The sequence below is a fragment of the Squalius cephalus genome (genome assembly GCF_949319135.1).
Source record: "Squalius cephalus genome assembly, chromosome: 1".
Lineage (NCBI taxonomy): Eukaryota > Metazoa > Chordata > Actinopteri > Cypriniformes > Leuciscidae > Squalius > Squalius cephalus.
The window spans coordinates 57,398,222-57,415,705 of record NC_137122.1 but is presented as its reverse complement, the minus strand read 5'-3'; the positions used below and the strand labels follow the sequence as shown (position 1 = coordinate 57,415,705).

Here is a 17,484-nt window from a genome sequence, read left to right as displayed (position 1 = left end):
GTGCTACTCTCAGCCCCCTCTTCAGTTCAGGCGGTTGGAGCAGTTTTAAATGCAGTACATGGGCCCGTCACCTGTCACGCACCCCTGCACACAAACGCTGTTTTAACAGCGACCCACAAAAAGCACAAATCGAGCAAAATTTCTCACTTGCATACATGTCAGTTCGAGCCCCCGACTCTGGGCGTTCCAGATATGATAATGCCTCTGGCTCTGCGGGCTCTAGCTTGGCAAGCTATCCCCGGAGTCTCAGAATGGGTGATGAACATCATAAAGCGCGGTTACTCGCTTCAGTTCGCCCGCAGACCACCGCGTTTTCGCGCGGTTATACAAACCACGGTAAGGAGCACACTGAGTCATGTCCTCCGCACCGAAGTGTTAAGTCTGCTGGCAAAAGGGGCCATCGAGAAGATCCCCCCTTCTCAGAGCGAGTCAGGTTTTTACAGCCGTTACTTTCTTGTTCCAAAGAAAGACGGCGGCCTGAGACCCATTTTAGATCTCAGACATCTGAACAAGGCTCTCATTTCACGGCCGTTCAGAATGCTCACGACCAGACATATCCTGGCGCAAATTCGCCCAGGCGACTGGTTTTTCTCAGTAGATCTAAAAGACGCTTACTTTCACATTCAAGTGAACCCCCACCACAGGCCATTCTTGAGATTCGCCTTCGAGGGGCAGACATACCAGTACACAGTTCTACCATTTGGACTGGCACTGGCACCTCGTACATTCACGAAGTGCATGGATGCAGCTCTCTCCCCCCTGAGACAGCGGGGCATGCGCATCCTGAACTACCTCGACGACTGGCTCGTACTGACTCAGTCAGAGGCGGAGTCACATACTCACAGAGCCTGGCTCCTCAGCCATCTGGAATGTCTAGGGCTCAGGGTCAATTTTTCCAAGAGTATTCTGTTGCCCAGCCAACGTATCACGTTCCTGGGAACAGTTCTCGACTCCGTACTTATGAGAGCATGGCCCACACCGGACCGTGCTCTAACGATTCAGCAGCTCGCGGCATCGTTCTTAGAGGGCTCTCATGTACCCCTCAGAACGTTTCAGAGGATCCTTGGCCTGATGGCCTCTGCATCAGCAGTACTCCAACCAGGCCTACTGCGTATGCGTCCTCTTCAGCTGTGGCTAGCACCTCTGGTGCCACCCCACGCCTGGCACTCAGGCCACTTGATTATCAAGGTGGACCAGCGCTGTGTTCAAGCCCTGGCCCCTTGGAAAGACGCCAGCTGGTACCAGCAGGGCGTAAGCATGGGGGTGGTCTCAGAGAGGAGGGTGATTTCAACAGACGCTTCCAACTCGGGTTGGGGAGCTCTGTACGAGGGCAGGCCTGCCTCCGGCCTCTGGTCGAGCTCGGAGAAACGCCTATACATTAACTGCCTCTAGCCCTGAAAGCCTTCCTCCCATACCTGGCTGGACACCACGTGTTGGTCCGGACGGACAATATGTCGGTGGTCTCTTACATAAATCGCCAGGGCGGCCTCAGGTCCCACAACCTGTTTGCCATAGCCACACAGCTCCTGCTATGGGCTCACACCAACCTGCGCTCACTCAGGGCAGCTCACGTGCCAGGCACGTTGAACACAGGAGCAGACATGCTCTCTCGGGGCAGAGTTCCCCCAGAGGAATGGTCTCTCCACTCTCAGACAGTTCCCCTGCTTTGGGAGGTCTTCGGGAAGGCAGAAGTAGATCTTTTCGCCTCAGAAGACAACTGTCACTGCCCAATCTTCTTTTCAAAGAGCAGGGATGCGTTGGCCCACGACTGGCCCAACCTTCCTCTCTATGCGTTTCCTCCGGTCTCGATGCTCCCTCAGGTCATCGAACGGATCAGGAACACAAAAAGCGCAGTTCTCTTAGTAGCTCCTCTCTGGCGAACCCAGATTTGGTTTCCAGAGTTGATGCAACTGTCTGTAACGGACCCGTGGCCAATCCCAGTGAGGTGCGACCTTCTGGCTCAGGCCAACAGGACAATCTGGCATCCCCATCCCGACTTGTGGGCCCTACATGTATGGCCACTCAACGGGTACCCCAGGATTTCCCAGAGGGTGTCCTGAACACTATTAAGGAGGCTAGAGCTCCGTCTACCAGACGCCTCTATCACCTTAAATGGTCAGTGTTCTCCAGCTGGTGTTTAGCTCGAAACCTCGACCCACACACTTGTGAAGTACCAAAACTGCTTTCTTTTCTACAGGAGATGTTGGACGCGGGTCGCTCCCCCTCCACTCTCAAGGTGTACGTGGCAGCCATTGCTGCTTATCACGTATTGGAAGCCGGAGCCTCCTTAGGTAAAAGCGACCTTATAGTTAGTTTCCTTAAGGGCGCCAGAAGGCTTAACCCGCCTCGGCCACCGTCTGTACCGGCCTGGGACCTTTCACTGGTCCTGCGGGCTCTTAGGGGACCTCCCTTTGAACCACTTCAGTCAGCTGATCTTAAGCCCCTCTCCCTGAAAACCGCCCTGCTTCTGGCACTGGCGTCAGTGAAGAGAGTAGGGGACTTGCAGGCGCTTTCTACTAGCGCCTCCTGTCTGGAGTTTGGCCCTAATGACTCCAAGGTCATTCTTAGGCCAAGACATGTATATGTTCCTAAGGTGCTCTCAACTCCGTTCAGAGCCCAGGTTATTTCTCTGTCAGCTCTTCCCTCCTCTGAAGAGGACAGTGATTCTCTCACGCTTTGCCCCGTCAGAGCTTTGAGAGTTTATCTGGAGCGTTCGGCCTCTTTCAGACAGTCTGAACAGCTCTTTGTTTGTTTCGGGGGCCGAACCAAGGGCCTTCCGGTCACTAAGCAGGACAATCTTTCTCTTCGCGAAACAGAACGCGATGCTGTGATCATCGGCGATTCCATCGTTCGACACGTACACGCTACGTTAAATAAAAGTAAGGTGCATAGTCACTGCTTTCCTGGTGCTCGTGTTTCTGAAATCGCTGCTCACGTTCCCGAGATTCTGAACGAGCACGTCGGAACTGTGGTCCTGCACGCGGGAGGGGCAGACATCAGGCTGCGACAGACAGAGGTTCTGAAGAAAGACTTCAGGAATCTGATCGATACGGTACGCAGCACATCGCCTGATATAACGATTATTGTGTCAGGACCGCTTCCCACGTACCGACTAGGTCATGAAAAGTTTAGTAGATTATTTGCGCTTAATGAATGGTTAATGTCATGGTGCAATGAGCAGAAACTTCTCTTTGTAAATAATTGGAATCTGTTTTGGGAGCGTCCTAGGCTTTACCGTGCTGATGGCTTACACCCAAGCAGATTCGGATCGGATCTTCTGTCAGATAACATCTCCAAAATGTTAAATACCTTTTGACTAGTAACCAAAAGTCCAAATCATAGTCTCTGCTGCACCAATTTAACTGATATAAATAGTGTAGAACATTGCATAGAAACTGTGTCTATTCCTCGTTTAGTGAGATCAAATCATAAATCTACTGCAGGATCTAGAAAAAATCTAATTGTTATTAAACCAGAAAATGTTGCTATTGGTAATCAAAAACAATTTTTAAAGCTAGGTCTTCTAAACATTAGATCACTCACACCTAAGGCAGTTATTGTAAATGAAATAGTCACAGATAATAGCTTCGATGTACTTTGCCTTACTGAAACCTGGCTTAAACCAAATGATTATTTCGGTTTAAATGAGTCTACTCCAGCAGGATACTCCTATAAGCACGAGCCCCGTCTGAATGGTCGTGGCGGCGGTGTTGCAACAATCTATAGAGATTTTCTCAATGTTACTCAGAAAACGGGTTATAATTTTATTTCATTTGAAGTACTTGTACTAAATGTTACGCTCTTAGATGTTCGAAAAACATCCCTATTATCTCTAGCCTTGGCTACCGTATATAGACCGCCTGGGCCTTACGCTGATTTCCTAAAAGAGTTTGCAGATTTTCTCTCAGACCTATTAGTTAACTTCGATAAAGCATTAATTGTTGGAGACTTTAATATCCATGTAGATAATCAAAATGATGCGTTAGGGGCTGCGTTTACAGATTTATTAAACTCCTTTGGGGTCAAGCAAAACATTACCGGACCGACTCATCGATTTAATCATACACTCGATTTAATTATATCACATGGAACCGATCCAACCGATATAGATATCATTCCACAAAGTGACGATGTCACTGACCATTACATGGTAACTTGCATATTACGTACTCCTGTAATATATCATGCTGCGCCGCGTTATCGATTAGGCAGAACAATCCTTCCATCCACCATAGATAATTTTTCAAACAGCTTATCGGATCTGTCTCAGCTGCTCAGTGAACCCAAACAAACAGATGAACTTGAGGAATTAACTAGCACTATGAGCACCATTCTCTCTGGATCATTGGATATTGTTGCGCCCATTAGATTAAAAAAGGTCAGAGAGAAAAGTAAAGCACCATGGTACAACAATACTACGCGTGTTCTAAAGAGAGAAACCCGTAATTTAGAGCGTAAATGGAAGCAAACCAACTTAGAGGTCTTTAGAATCGCATGGAAAGACAGTATGTCACGTTATAAAAAGGCCCTAAAAGCGGCCAGGGCTGAGCATCTCCGCAAACTAATAGAAAACAACCATAACAATCCTAAGTTCTTATTTAACACCGTGGCGAGACTAACAAATAAACAGATGTCTCCTGAACAAAATATTCCATTACAGTTTAGTAGTAATGATTTCATGAAGTTCTTCACTGAGAAAATAGAAAACATCAGAACCACAATTGTAAACGTTCAATCCTCAATCGCGCCTTATAATTCAGCCTCAATTATCACCCCGCAAGAACAATTACAGTGCTTTACAACTATAGAACAAAAAGAGTTAAATAAACTTTTTACTTCATCTAAAACAACAACATGTTTACTAGATCCTATACCAACTAAACTATTGAAAGAAGTGTTACCTGTAGTGGAAGAGCCTCTCCTCAATATTATTAACTCGTCTTTATCTTTAGGTTATGTTCCAAAAACATTTAAACTGGCAGTTATAAAACCTTTCATTAAGAAACCACAATTAGATCCGAATAATCTAGTAAATTATAGACCCATTTCAAATCTACCTTTTATGTCTAAAATACTAGAAAAAGTTGTGTCTGCTCAACTGGGCTCTTTCTTACAAGAAAATGACACCTATGAAAAGTTTCAGTCTGGGTTCAGGCCGCATCATAGCACTGAAACTGCGCTCGTTAAAATCACAAATGATTTACTTTTAGCTTCTGACCAAGGCTGTATCTCAATATTAGTTTTACTTGATCTTAGTGCTGCGTTCGATACTATAGATCATACAATACTCTTAGATCGACTACAAAATTATACTGGTGTTCAAGGACAAGCATTAAGCTGGTTTAGATCGTATTTATCTGACCGCTACCATTTTGTTTATTTAAATGGAGAAAAATCTATCATAACTCCAGTAAACTATGGAGTGCCGCAGGGATCTGTGTTAGGCCCTCTATTATTCTCAATATATATGCTGCCACTTGGAAATATTATAAGGAAACATGGAATTAGTTTCCATTGTTATGCTGATGACACTCAAATCTATATTTCATCACAGCCAGATGAAAACGCTAAATTATCCAAATTGACAGAGTGTGTTAAAGATATAAAAGATTGGATGACGCATAATTTTCTTTTATTAAATCCAGACAAGACAGAGGTACTACTTATCGGTTCAAAAAATCACCCACAAAACCTCTCACAATACAACTTTAACATAGTAGGATGTCCTGTTACTTCATCCTCTACAGTAAAAGACCTGGGTGTTATATTAGACTGCAACCTGTCTTTTGAAAATCATATTTCATATGTTACAAGAACAGCCTTTTTCCACCTTAGAAACATTGCTAAGCTACGTAATATGCTATCTGTTTCTGATGCAGAAAAGTTAGTTCATGCATTCATGACCTCGAGACTAGATTACTGTAATGCGTTATTAGCCGGTTGTCCTGCATCCTCAATAAACAAGCTACAGTTAGTCCAAAATGCCGCCGCTAGAGTTCTAACTAGATCAAGAAAATATGATAATTTAACACCGATTTTATCATCCCTACATTGGTTACCTATAAAGTCCCGTATTAATTACAAGGTATTGCTACTGACTTATAAAGCCCTAAACGGCTTAGCTCCAGTCTATTTAACGGATCTTCTATCGCCCTATAATCCATCGCGCTCTTTAAGGTCACTAAATTCGAGGCTTTTGGTCATACCTAGGATATCTAGGTCCACCAAAGGAGGGAGAGCATTTTCACATTTAGCACCAAAACTCTGGAATAGTCTTCCGGATACTGTTCGTTGCTCAGACTCGCTCTCCCAGTTTAAAACTAGATTAAAGACGCATCTCTTCAGCCAGGCATTCATATAATACTTTTAATCCTACAGTTAAATCCGACCTCTAGTTCATAAACGCCAGAGGAGAACTGGCCCCCGACTGAGCCCGGGTTCTCCCAAGGTTTTTTTTCCTCCATTAGGTCACCTGATGGAGTTTTTCGGTTCCTTGCCACTGTTGCTAGATATCCAGAGCTGTCGGCCGACTCAACCTCACTGATGTCATGAGCTACAGCCAATCAGAGCAAGGCATCGGTTGAGGTAAATACGCGGGTAAATACGCGGTTTTCAAAGAAACACGGAAGTAAACGAGTTGGAAGAAACACGGACAGAAAGATGAGCAACATGTCGTCAAGAAAGCAATGGACTCAGGATTTGGAGCAAAATTTAATCGAACTCTGGCAGGAGCATGAATGCCTTTATGATGTTGGACATGAGATGTACCACAACCGCTCAGAGAAAGAGAAAAGGTGGACGGAAATTACAAACGCTCTCAAACAGCCAGGTGAGCAAAATGTTATTTTTACATTATCTAAATGTTATAGGTTGAAATGTAAACTAAATATTTTTACTGTAATTCTGTTTATTGTGATATATATTATTGTGTAGTAAGAGGATATTCAGTTAAAGTTTAAGTCCAATCTGCCTTTTGTACCAGTCGAGAGATACTTTAAACCAGGGAAGGATTAAATTGTCATATTTAGTTTGAAACAGACAAATAAAATAAATGAATTTGTGGGGGTGCATAACTGAAAATAATGCATTTTCTTTATTAATTGTAGAGTTTACTGTTGAGGACATTAAGACCAGGGCAATATCCCTGCGAACGCAGTACTGTCGTTTGCAGAAACCCAAACCAAGTGGGAGTGGCAGCAAACCCTTGACTCCAAGGCAAAGGTGGCTTCTCAGAGTGATGGATTTCATCAAAACATATATTGTCCACCGGCCATGTGAAACAACAGTAAGTTAAACAGTCAACAGAAGCAAAAAATGTATTTGTAATAGCATGCATTTGTAACACTCATACACCAACACATACATATTAAAACGAACAAGGCCTGTGAGCGGTCTTGACGCGTTTTTGTTTACAAACTATTAAAAGTTTACAATGTATTAAATTGATGAAGAAGGGTATTAAACTAGTCATGCCAAATATCATTACAAAGGTGAAAGGGTTTAGATGTCATTTCTTTTATAATACATTTTATGCAACAAGGTCATATCTGAATGCACTCATTCTGTGCGTCCGTCATAACTCCAGACGAGATTGCTCTGCTGAAATAGCCATGTCCACAAACGTATTACAGATGAGAAATATTGGTTTTCCATCGGATTTTGTATAAAATAATCTACCTAACAATTTACATTATGCAAGAATGTGTATTTGAGGACAAAAGCTTATTAATAGTGGCAGATTTGGCATATACACAAACATGCACACTCACTCAGTCACTGACTGAAAAAATCACTGAAAAATACAATACCACACACATACACACGCTGTGTCACACATACTACAGTAATACTTTATTCTGCTCTCTTGACTCAAATCTTACACTGTGCTGAACTGGGTAATGTAAGTGCATGTTGTTAATGTAAGTGCATGTTGTTAAAGCAGCTCTTTCTTAATCCTATCACCGTCTTCTCTGTTCCAGCTTGGTGCATCATTCAGTGGGCAGAGTGATGCAGAGGATATGGACCTCTCAGACCTAAGGCCTGATACACCATCTGTGGACATCTCCCCATGTACTGCGTCCACCCCAATTCCGTCAAATCAAGAAGCCTTTCCATTACCAGAGGAAACTGCTTCAACTGCTTCAAGTGATAGCGGTAAACAACCACGTTTGAGCAACTATCCCCAAAAAAGAAAGCGGGTGTCTGAGGATGTTGTAGAGCTGCAGAAGCTGGATTTGTTGAAACAGATGGTTGCTCAAGTGGACTCACAAACACCTCGGGATACATTAACTTCTTTTGGGAACCAGGTGGCTTTGGAATTGAGGGATATTCAAGACCCAGTTCTGTTATCACGAGTAAAAAGAAGCATAATGATTATGATATACAACGCCCAGGAGAATGACAGAAGCGGGTCATTGTCGTCACCTGGACAACCTACCCCATATCAACCTGTCAATTCAGGTCTACCTACGGCCCAGTCTCATTCCCAGCAGCCTTATTATGCCTCAGGTCATGGGTTTCATAGATCACTTTTGGAGACACAACCCGAACATGCCTATGACTAGACAATAGACATTTTAATGAACCTTTAAATAATTGTGGATTTTTACTATTTTAAACATTATTGTTCTATTACATTTTATTTTATTATAGTAGTGCACTACTTGCAGTTTAAACTTGTTTGTATAATGTTCCTTTTTTCTTTAATGTAAACATACTTTTTTTTTATAATAAAAACACAAATTCTAAAACAGGCTGGCTGTCCATTTCTCAAAGCTTTTATATTCTAAGTATATTCAAAGTGAAGTGACCTAATTGACTGTTCAATGCTCAAATTGTTGATGATTGAATTACAGAGTATCCTTCACATCGTTCACATTATAATATATTTAAAAAATTAAAACCTTAGTAGTAATAAAAGGAAGTAATAAAAGGAAAAACAACTATTTACAAAGTGCAGACCAATTGTTTTTTATTATGTACACTCTTATGGGGAATGGTGTATATATATTTAACATGTAAATTTTAGCTTATTGTTAGAACACATATTGCTGTGCACCACAAACACAATGAGAAGCAATGTTAACAACACTACAAATTGATAAAACAATATTCTTTATTAATACAGGACTTTTGAACACACAAGAAAATAAATGTCCTAAACTGACTTTAACCTGCTGTTTGCTGGGATAACTCTACACTGTAAAAAAGAATACATTGATTTTATTAATATCTAATTAATAAAAATGAGGCAACAGATTACAAGCAATATTATTAATTAAATTTAACTAATTAGAATTGAGTAATAATTAATCAAATGAATTCCTTAAAAGTTAACCATTTAAAATGAGTAAAATTTACTAAATATCTTTTATTGCCAACATTGAAGACACCTGGTGTTAACAAGCAGAATCACTGAAGGAGAAAACCATAATTAAAGTCACCATTGATTAGATCCAAGATGGCGCCGCGGATGGCTGCCTCGGTGTTGAGCTCTCCAGTTGTTACACTGTTTTTGTTAGTTTGTCCTGTTTTATGTTTGTCATACGCTATCAGTTATTCCAGGGACGAACTGCTGAACATTCGGCAGCGCACACCAACTGATCACCAACCAGTTTTTGATTCTTCTGGCGTTTTGCGGAACATTGTCGTCGGTTGCGCCGCTGCACTGTGGAAACAGTATAAGACGCGCAGGCGTGGGAAGCGAGCCGGCGCACTCGTTAAGCTCAGGCAGCGCGAATTCAGAACGGCGCTGCCTAGCATCCATCTGGCGAATGTCCGCTCTCTCCCTAACAAAATGGACGAACTACTTCTGCTCTCACGCAAAAACAAGGACTTTACCAACTCTGCTGCTCTGTGTTTCACGGAAACCTGGCTGAACGAAGCCATTCCGGACAGCGTGTTACATCTACCGGACTTTCAGCTGTTCAGAGCGGATCGCGATATGGAGTCAACGGGGAAAACGCGCGGTGGTGGGTCATGCTTTTACATCAACAGAAGGTGGTGTACTGATGTAACTGTGTTAAGGAAGATGTGCTGTCCTGATGTGGAAGTGCTTTTCATTAACTGTAAGCCGTTCTACTCGCCGCGGGAGTTTTCCTCGCTTGTTCTCATCAGTGTTTACATTCCACCGCATGCACACGTGAGTACGGCGCTGCAACAGCTGGCTGATCTGATCACAGAAACAGAACAACAACACCCGGACTCTGTTCTTATCATTCTCGGAGACTTTAATCAGGCAAAACTCACATGTGAGCTGCCTAAATTCAAACAGCACATTACATGCCCCACCAGAGACAATAATATTTTGGACCATTGCTACACCACAACAAAGGATGCATATCGCTCCGTCGCCAGAGCAGCTCTAGGACTTTCCGATCACTGCCTGGTTCATCTTCTACCAACTTACAGGCAAAAACTTAAAACTGCTAAGCCAGTAATAAGGACTGTAAAGAGATGGACCAACGACACAGAGCAGGTCTTACAAGCCTGTTTTGAATGCACTGACTGGAGTGTTTTTGAAGCTGCTGCCAGCGATCTGGACGAGCTCACAGAGACTGTAACATCATACATCAGTTTCTGTGAGGATTTATGCATCCCTACCAGGACTTACTTATCATTCAACAATGATAAACCATGGTTCACACCAAAACTCAGACAGCTTCGTCAGGTCAAAGAAGATGCCTACAGGAGTGGGGATAGGATCTTGTTTAATCAGGCCAGGAACACACTGACAAAGGAGATTGAAGTGGCTAAGAAGAGCTATGCCAAAAAGCTGGAAAACCAGTTTTCCTCCAACGACCCTGCATCAGTGTGGAAAGGCCTGAAAGACATTACCAACTACAAGACACCATCCCCCAGCACCGACAGCAACAAGCATCTTGCGAACGAGCTGAATGTCTTTTACTGTAGATTTGAGACCCCCGATCAGACACCCCACACCCGCCCTGACCATCTCTCTACACAGCCATCAACACCTCCAGCCATCCCCCTCCCCTCCCCCCCTGCACTTCAGATCAGTGAGGATAATGTGCGTCAGATCTTCAGGAAACAGAAGAGAAGGAAAGCACCAGGCCCAGACGGTGTTTCACCAGCCTGTCTGAAAACCTGCGCTGACCAGCTGGCCTCTATCTTCTCACTGATCTTCAACAGATCACTGGAGCAGTGCAAAGTCCCTTTCTGCTTTAAACGCTCCACCATCATCCCAATCCCGAAGAAACCAAAGATCACAGGACTCAATGACTACAGACCTGTTGCCTTAACATCTGTGGCCATGAAGTCATTCGAAAGACTGGTGTTAGCATATCTGAAGGACATCACTGGACCCTTGCTGGACCCCCTGCAGTTTGCCTACAGAGCAAACCGGTCTGTGGATGATGCGGTCAGTATGGGACTGCATTACACCCTGCAACATCTGGACAAACCAGGGACCTATGCAAGGATTCTGTTCGTGGACTTTAGTTCTGCCTTCAACACCATTGTCCCATCACTGCTCCAGACCAAACTGACCCAGCTCTCTGTCCCTAGCTCCGTCTGTCAATGGATCACCAGCTTTCTGACAGACAGACAACAGCTAGTCAGAATGGGCAAAATCACGTCCGACAGCCGCATCATCAGCACCGGTGCTCCACAGGGATGTGTTCTCTCACCACTGCTCTTCTCCCTGTACACAAATGACTGCACCTCTAAAGACCCCTCTGTCAAGCTCCTGAAGTTTGCGGACGACACTACTGTTATCGGACTCATCCGGAACGGTGACGAGTCTGCGTACAGACAGGAGGTGGAGCAGCTGGCTCTTTGGTGCAGTTATAACAACCTGGAGCTGAACACGCTCAAAACAGTGGAGATGATCGTGGACTTCAGGAGAAACCCCCCTGCACTCCCTTCACTCACCATCATGGACAGCACTGTGACTGCAGTAGAGTCATTCAGGTTCCTGGGCACCACCATCTCTCAGGATCTGAAGTGGGACACTCACATAGACTCTATTGTGAAGAAAGGCCAACAGAGACTGTACTTCCTGCGTCAGCTGAGGAAATTCAACCTGCCACAGGAGCTGCTCGTACAGTTCTACTCAGCTGTCATCCAGTCCATCCTCTGCACTTCCATCACCGTCTGGTTCGGCTCTGCAACCAAAACCGACCTCCGTAGACTACAGCGGATAGTTCGGACTGCTGAGCGAATCACTGGCACTACCCTTCCCACACTCAAAGAACTGTACTCATCCAGAGTGAGTAAAAGGGCTCGCAAAATCACTCTGGACCCGTCACACCCAGCACACTTTCTGTTTGAACTGTTACCGTCTGGTCGACGCTACAGAGCACCGAGCACAAAAACAACCAGACACAGGAAAAGTTTCTTTCCCCAGGCCATCTACCTCATGAACACTTAAATGTTCCCCTACTGTGGAACAAACATGTGCAATACTTCCCTCAGACATTTCATTATAGCACCTTATAACTTTACTTTATATATATTTATAATTTATAATCTTTTATTTTAATTTTTTTATTTATACCTATGTTACTTGTCACTTGTCTTGTCACTTTATATTGTATGTGTACTGGAAGCTACTGTCACCAAGACAAATTCCTTGTATGCGCAAGCATACTTGGCAATAAAGCTCTTTCTGATTCTGATTCTGATTCTGATTGTGGAGATCAGTGTGTGTTTTAGTTGGGCTCTTGACCCTTAAATTATTAACTTTAAGTTTTGTTTGGCTGCTGTTCATGAGTTATAACAGCCAGATGAACAAATAGAAAAGGTGATTTCATGGTGTTGGTTGTGTTTTAACATAATCATCATTTCACAATTATTAGACCAGAATCACTGAACCTCACATAGAGTCCAATTTATGAGTTAAGTTAACTTTATTAATTACAGCAGTAAAATATTTTTAGCCGTTTCAATGAAATCCAAATAATCAAATCAATAATAAAAAATAAATAAATATGTATGTATGGTGTTTTTTTTTTTTTTTTTTTTTTTTTTTGGCACAAACACACATCACGATTTTGCGTATGAATCTCAGCAATGGTGACGAACAGATCACCTCTGAACATAAGCTCATTATTTAATCAATGCAGCAATGCATGATGGGAGCCATGAATGAGTTTTGATTGGTGGAACCCAGAATGCACTGCAACATGCTTTATAAATGTCACCATTGTTGAGATTCACAGGCTGATTATTGATGTCTGTGTGTCTCCTTTTTATGTAAGAGAAACTTTTTAGAAATTATTTGCCTTACATTGTATAAGTTAAAAATATTATGCCATACAAGGCCAGTGCTGCTATAATTAATAAAGTAAACCTAACTTATAAATTGGACTCTATATGAGTTCAGTGATTCAGGTCTAATAATTGTGAAATGATGATTATGTTCAAACACAACCAACACCATCAAATCACCTTTTCTCTTTGGTCATCTGGCTGTTATAACTCAAGTACAGCAGCCAAAATAAACTTAAAGTTAATAATTTAAGGCTCAAGAGCCCAACTAAAACACACACTGATCTCCACAATGGTAACTTTAATTATGGTTTTCTCCTTCAGTGATTCTGCTTGTTAACACCAGGTGTCTTCAATGTTGGCAATAAAATATATTTTGTAAATTTTACTCATTTTAAATGGTTAACTTTTAAGGAATTCATTTGATTAATTATTACTCAATTCTAATTTGTTAAATTTAATTAATAATATTGCTTGTAATCTGTTGCCTCATTTTTATTAATTAGATATCAATAAAATCAATGTATTCTTTTTTACAGTGTATATCAGTTCCTTTTTAAATGCGTTGATCCTGCCAAGGAACACTTCCTGCTGGTGAGACAAAGTAGTCCCGCATCAGATTGCGTTGCATTTTTGCTGTCGCTGTACAATTGCGATGTGAGGTGTTCTCCATCGGTTGGAAAGCACCCATGCCATGATTCCTCCATTGCCCATCAACCATGTTGTGGTCAGCAGTCTCCCAGTCTGCAAAAACTGGAGGGGCATATGCTTCTGACCTGCGCTCGCAGAGGAAGTTGTGGATGCACAGGGAAGCCATTGTTATCTTTACCACCTTGTCTGGCTCCAAGCATATGGTCGACCTGAACACTCTCAACCGGTTGGCAAGAATGCCAAATGCATTCTCTACCACCCTTCGTGCCCTAGACAAATGATAGTTGAAAACCCTCTGACTGTGCTCCATCTGCCTGAAAGGATATGGCTTCATTAGGTCATGCCTTAAGGGATATGCATCATCTCCCACAAACATGTAGGGCATCACGGTGTCAGAATCGGGCAAGGGCTCAGGTGGGGGAAAGCTCAGTCTGCCCTCGTCCATTGCATTGCGCAGGTCAGAGTGAGCAAACAGTCCGGCATCTGAAACTCGACCTTGGGTACCCACACTTGCGTAGATGAATTTGTAGTTCGCATCTACAGCAGCCATCATAAGCACAGAGAACCTCCCCTTGTAGTTGTGGTAAAAACTTCCACTTTTTCTTGGAGGCTGTATGTAAATGTGCTTTCCATCCAGTGCCCCAAGGCAATGTGGAAACTGCCACTTCCTTTCGAAATCCATGGCTATTGTACGCCACTCTCCCTCTGTTGATGGTGTCTAAAATAATATGACACACCAAAAGTCAGTGACTGGAATTATTATATATATATATTCAAGAATACAGTTATATGTAGAACAAAATTGGATAGTCATACTTTTGTGAGTCAAACTCCTTCTCACTTAATCCATATAAATATGTATATAAAGATAAACTAGAGATTAAACATACAAGTATGTGTAGACATAAAAATATAATTACTTATGCTTTTCGGAAGTATATCCCTGTTTGTAATCATAGGTTTTACTAAAATACTTTTAGGAAAAAGGAAAGTCAACTGTATATTGCTGATGTCCACAATGTTGATGTTCTGGGTGTTCTTTTTTAAAATGAAGTTGTAGAGTGTATATCTTTACATTTTGTAATGACTCCCTACCTTCAAGAAATCCTCCTTCATAACCTGGTACAGAGCTGTACAGGTTTCCATCACTATTTGTGAGATGGTGCTTGTCCCCATCCTGTACTGGAACCTGAGGGACTTGAACGTTTCACCTGCATGACACCAAAAAGTTCAGAAACATACCTAGACAGACAAAAACGTTATCACTATATTCAGTTCATATTAGTTTAAAATGAAATCACACAAACCTGTTGCCAAGAACCGCAGGGTCAAAGACAGACGCTCTCTGGGTGGTATTGCACGTCTCATCTTGGTGTCCTGCTTTGTTATAAGATGTTGGACTCTATCCAGCAAAAAATCAAACTCCTCTGCCGTCATTCGCAGCAACTCCCTGAAGCCTGACCTATCATTATTCTATTACAACGATAAATAAATCAAGAAACACAGCTTTTTAGCACAGTACACAACATATTGATATTTTAACATTTTAAATGCGGCCGTCAGCCAAACATAAGCATGCAGCTACATCTCCGATATAAACATGCTGTACTCACCTCCAACTCTCTCTGTAACACAGACAATCCCTGCTGGTCACGTATGCGGATCCACTCTTTCACCCATACTCTCTTGTTTTTTCTTTTTTGGCGTTTTTTCTCAGAGCAAATCATCGCGCACACAGTTCGCATAACTAGTTTCTGTCGGTCGTCCATATTCGCGCGTTTTGTTCTTCTTCGTCTTCTTCGCTGGGTATTGGCGCGCGTGCTGTTTCGCGTCATTTCCGGTTCGTTTTATCGCGTGATTTTTTGTGACAAAGCGTGGTTTGTAGACAAGATAGAATCGTTGGGTGACAGAGTTGTTGTCAACTCGTGTAGTGCGTTACCTCCTGTTGCGGATCAATCACGTTGTGTTGTGTGGTGTGAACAGCTCAACAACTTGAACACTCCTGATTTCACAGAGAGCAAGTCATGTAGTGTGAACCGCACAGTTCAGCCCAACGTTTTAAAATCACGTAGTGTGAACTAGGCTTAACTTCCCGGGACTTCTGGTGAGTCAGAGCGGCCAAAAGATTAATAGTATGGCGTTTTAAATAAGCGTTCCCAATGCGTTTGCAACGCAGTACGAGAGAACGTTCTCGTAAGGGAACGTACTTGGTTACTTACGTAACCTCGGTTCCCTTAGAGATAAGGGAACGAGTACTGCGTTGCCTTGCCGTGCTATTTCTCTTATGTCAGGTGTTTTTCGCTTCAGTCGATTAGACCTGTCAAATGGCGGATTTTCTCTATATTTATATTCTACGGTCACGTGCAGTTTCGCGCGCTTGACACTGGCAGTGCGCCAAGCGCCCTGATTGGTTCGCGCGCCTCTGCCGATCCGCCATTGGTTCGTGTAGTTGCCCACAGCACAGCCTATCAGCACGCTCGCGCAAGCCTGATGCTCTCGCCTGTGCTGCAGCAATGCGTTTTAAAATAAAGGCTTCAATATTCTCGAGAAAAGGAGTTTTCCCAATGCGTTTGCAACGCAGTACTCGTTCCCTTATCTCTAAGGGAACCGAGGTTACGTAAGTAACCAAGTACGTTTTGTGAGTACAATGGGAATAAAAACCGCGCACTGCTAAAATGTGAAAATAAATAAAGAATTTTTTTTTTTTTACTAAAACAGATGTTATTATGTCGATCTTTAGCAAATATTATTATGTATACACGTGCTCAAGAGCGTATTTAAGCAATAGGCCTACATGTTCATATCACTTCTCTGCTGGGTATTTTATTATTTTATTATATTATAATTGCACAGATTTACAGCAGTGGTTTTTATGTTTATGCAGCTAGCTATATGTGAGTGTTAATATTTGAAACCATTTTTACATACATTACATACGGAGAATAAAACATGAACACACAATGCGGGGGTGGATAAATAAATAATTGGATTTTTAATATGATGTCACAGTCGTAGGGCCTATGTTAACCAGTTGACACTTATTAGAAAACATGAATCTATAAAAAACAGGGCTTTACAGAACCAAAACCAATATAAAGGCCCTCATATTTTATTAACAGGTAAACAACAAGGAAACATGAGTTCTCCATTAAACATTGTATTTGCACTTTGTACCAAATAATTGGACAACAAATATCGTTAAAAAATGACAACAAAAAACGGTCGTGCTTTAGAATTTATAATCAGCAGCTTACATTCTACATTGACATTAAATATGAATAAGCCAAGTGAATGACGCGCTAATGACGCTTGTCTTAAGAATGACGCATGTCTTAAGTACAATAAAACAATAGTCAATAGATCTTAACTAAAATTACCATGGTAAACAGATTATAATACGATTAAAGTTAGCATTTAATATTTCTTTAATAAGGCCAAATCATTCACAAAATCGAAAAACTCTGCAGGACAGCAGCCCTCCAGAACCGAGTTTGGTGACCCCTGGTCTACTCTACACCAATAAGATTGCGGTATTATAAACCAATTAAATTTGGGGTGGGCGGAGCGACACGTGTTGACCCACCCAAATGTGTCGCCCTGCCC

General features: G+C 42.5%; 2 protein-coding genes across 2 annotated transcripts in view; one reads left to right on the top strand and one right to left on the bottom strand.

The window, feature by feature from the left end:
* The window catches only part of LOC307171758 (5-hydroxytryptamine receptor 3A-like), a gene marked incomplete at its 3' end in the record, with an annotated part of 430,256 nt that overhangs the window by 130,762 nt on the left and 282,010 nt on the right, over positions 1-17,484 (top strand). The window lies entirely within an intron of this gene.
* On the bottom strand, positions 14,953-15,608 carry LOC307166363 (uncharacterized protein; the record flags this gene model as incomplete). The annotated part of the gene is made up of 3 exons (XM_079884670.1): positions 14,953-15,092; positions 15,189-15,354; positions 15,495-15,608. The coding sequence occupies 3 exons, from the start codon at positions 15,606-15,608 to the stop codon at positions 14,953-14,955; spliced, it is 420 nt and encodes a 139-aa protein (XP_079740796.1).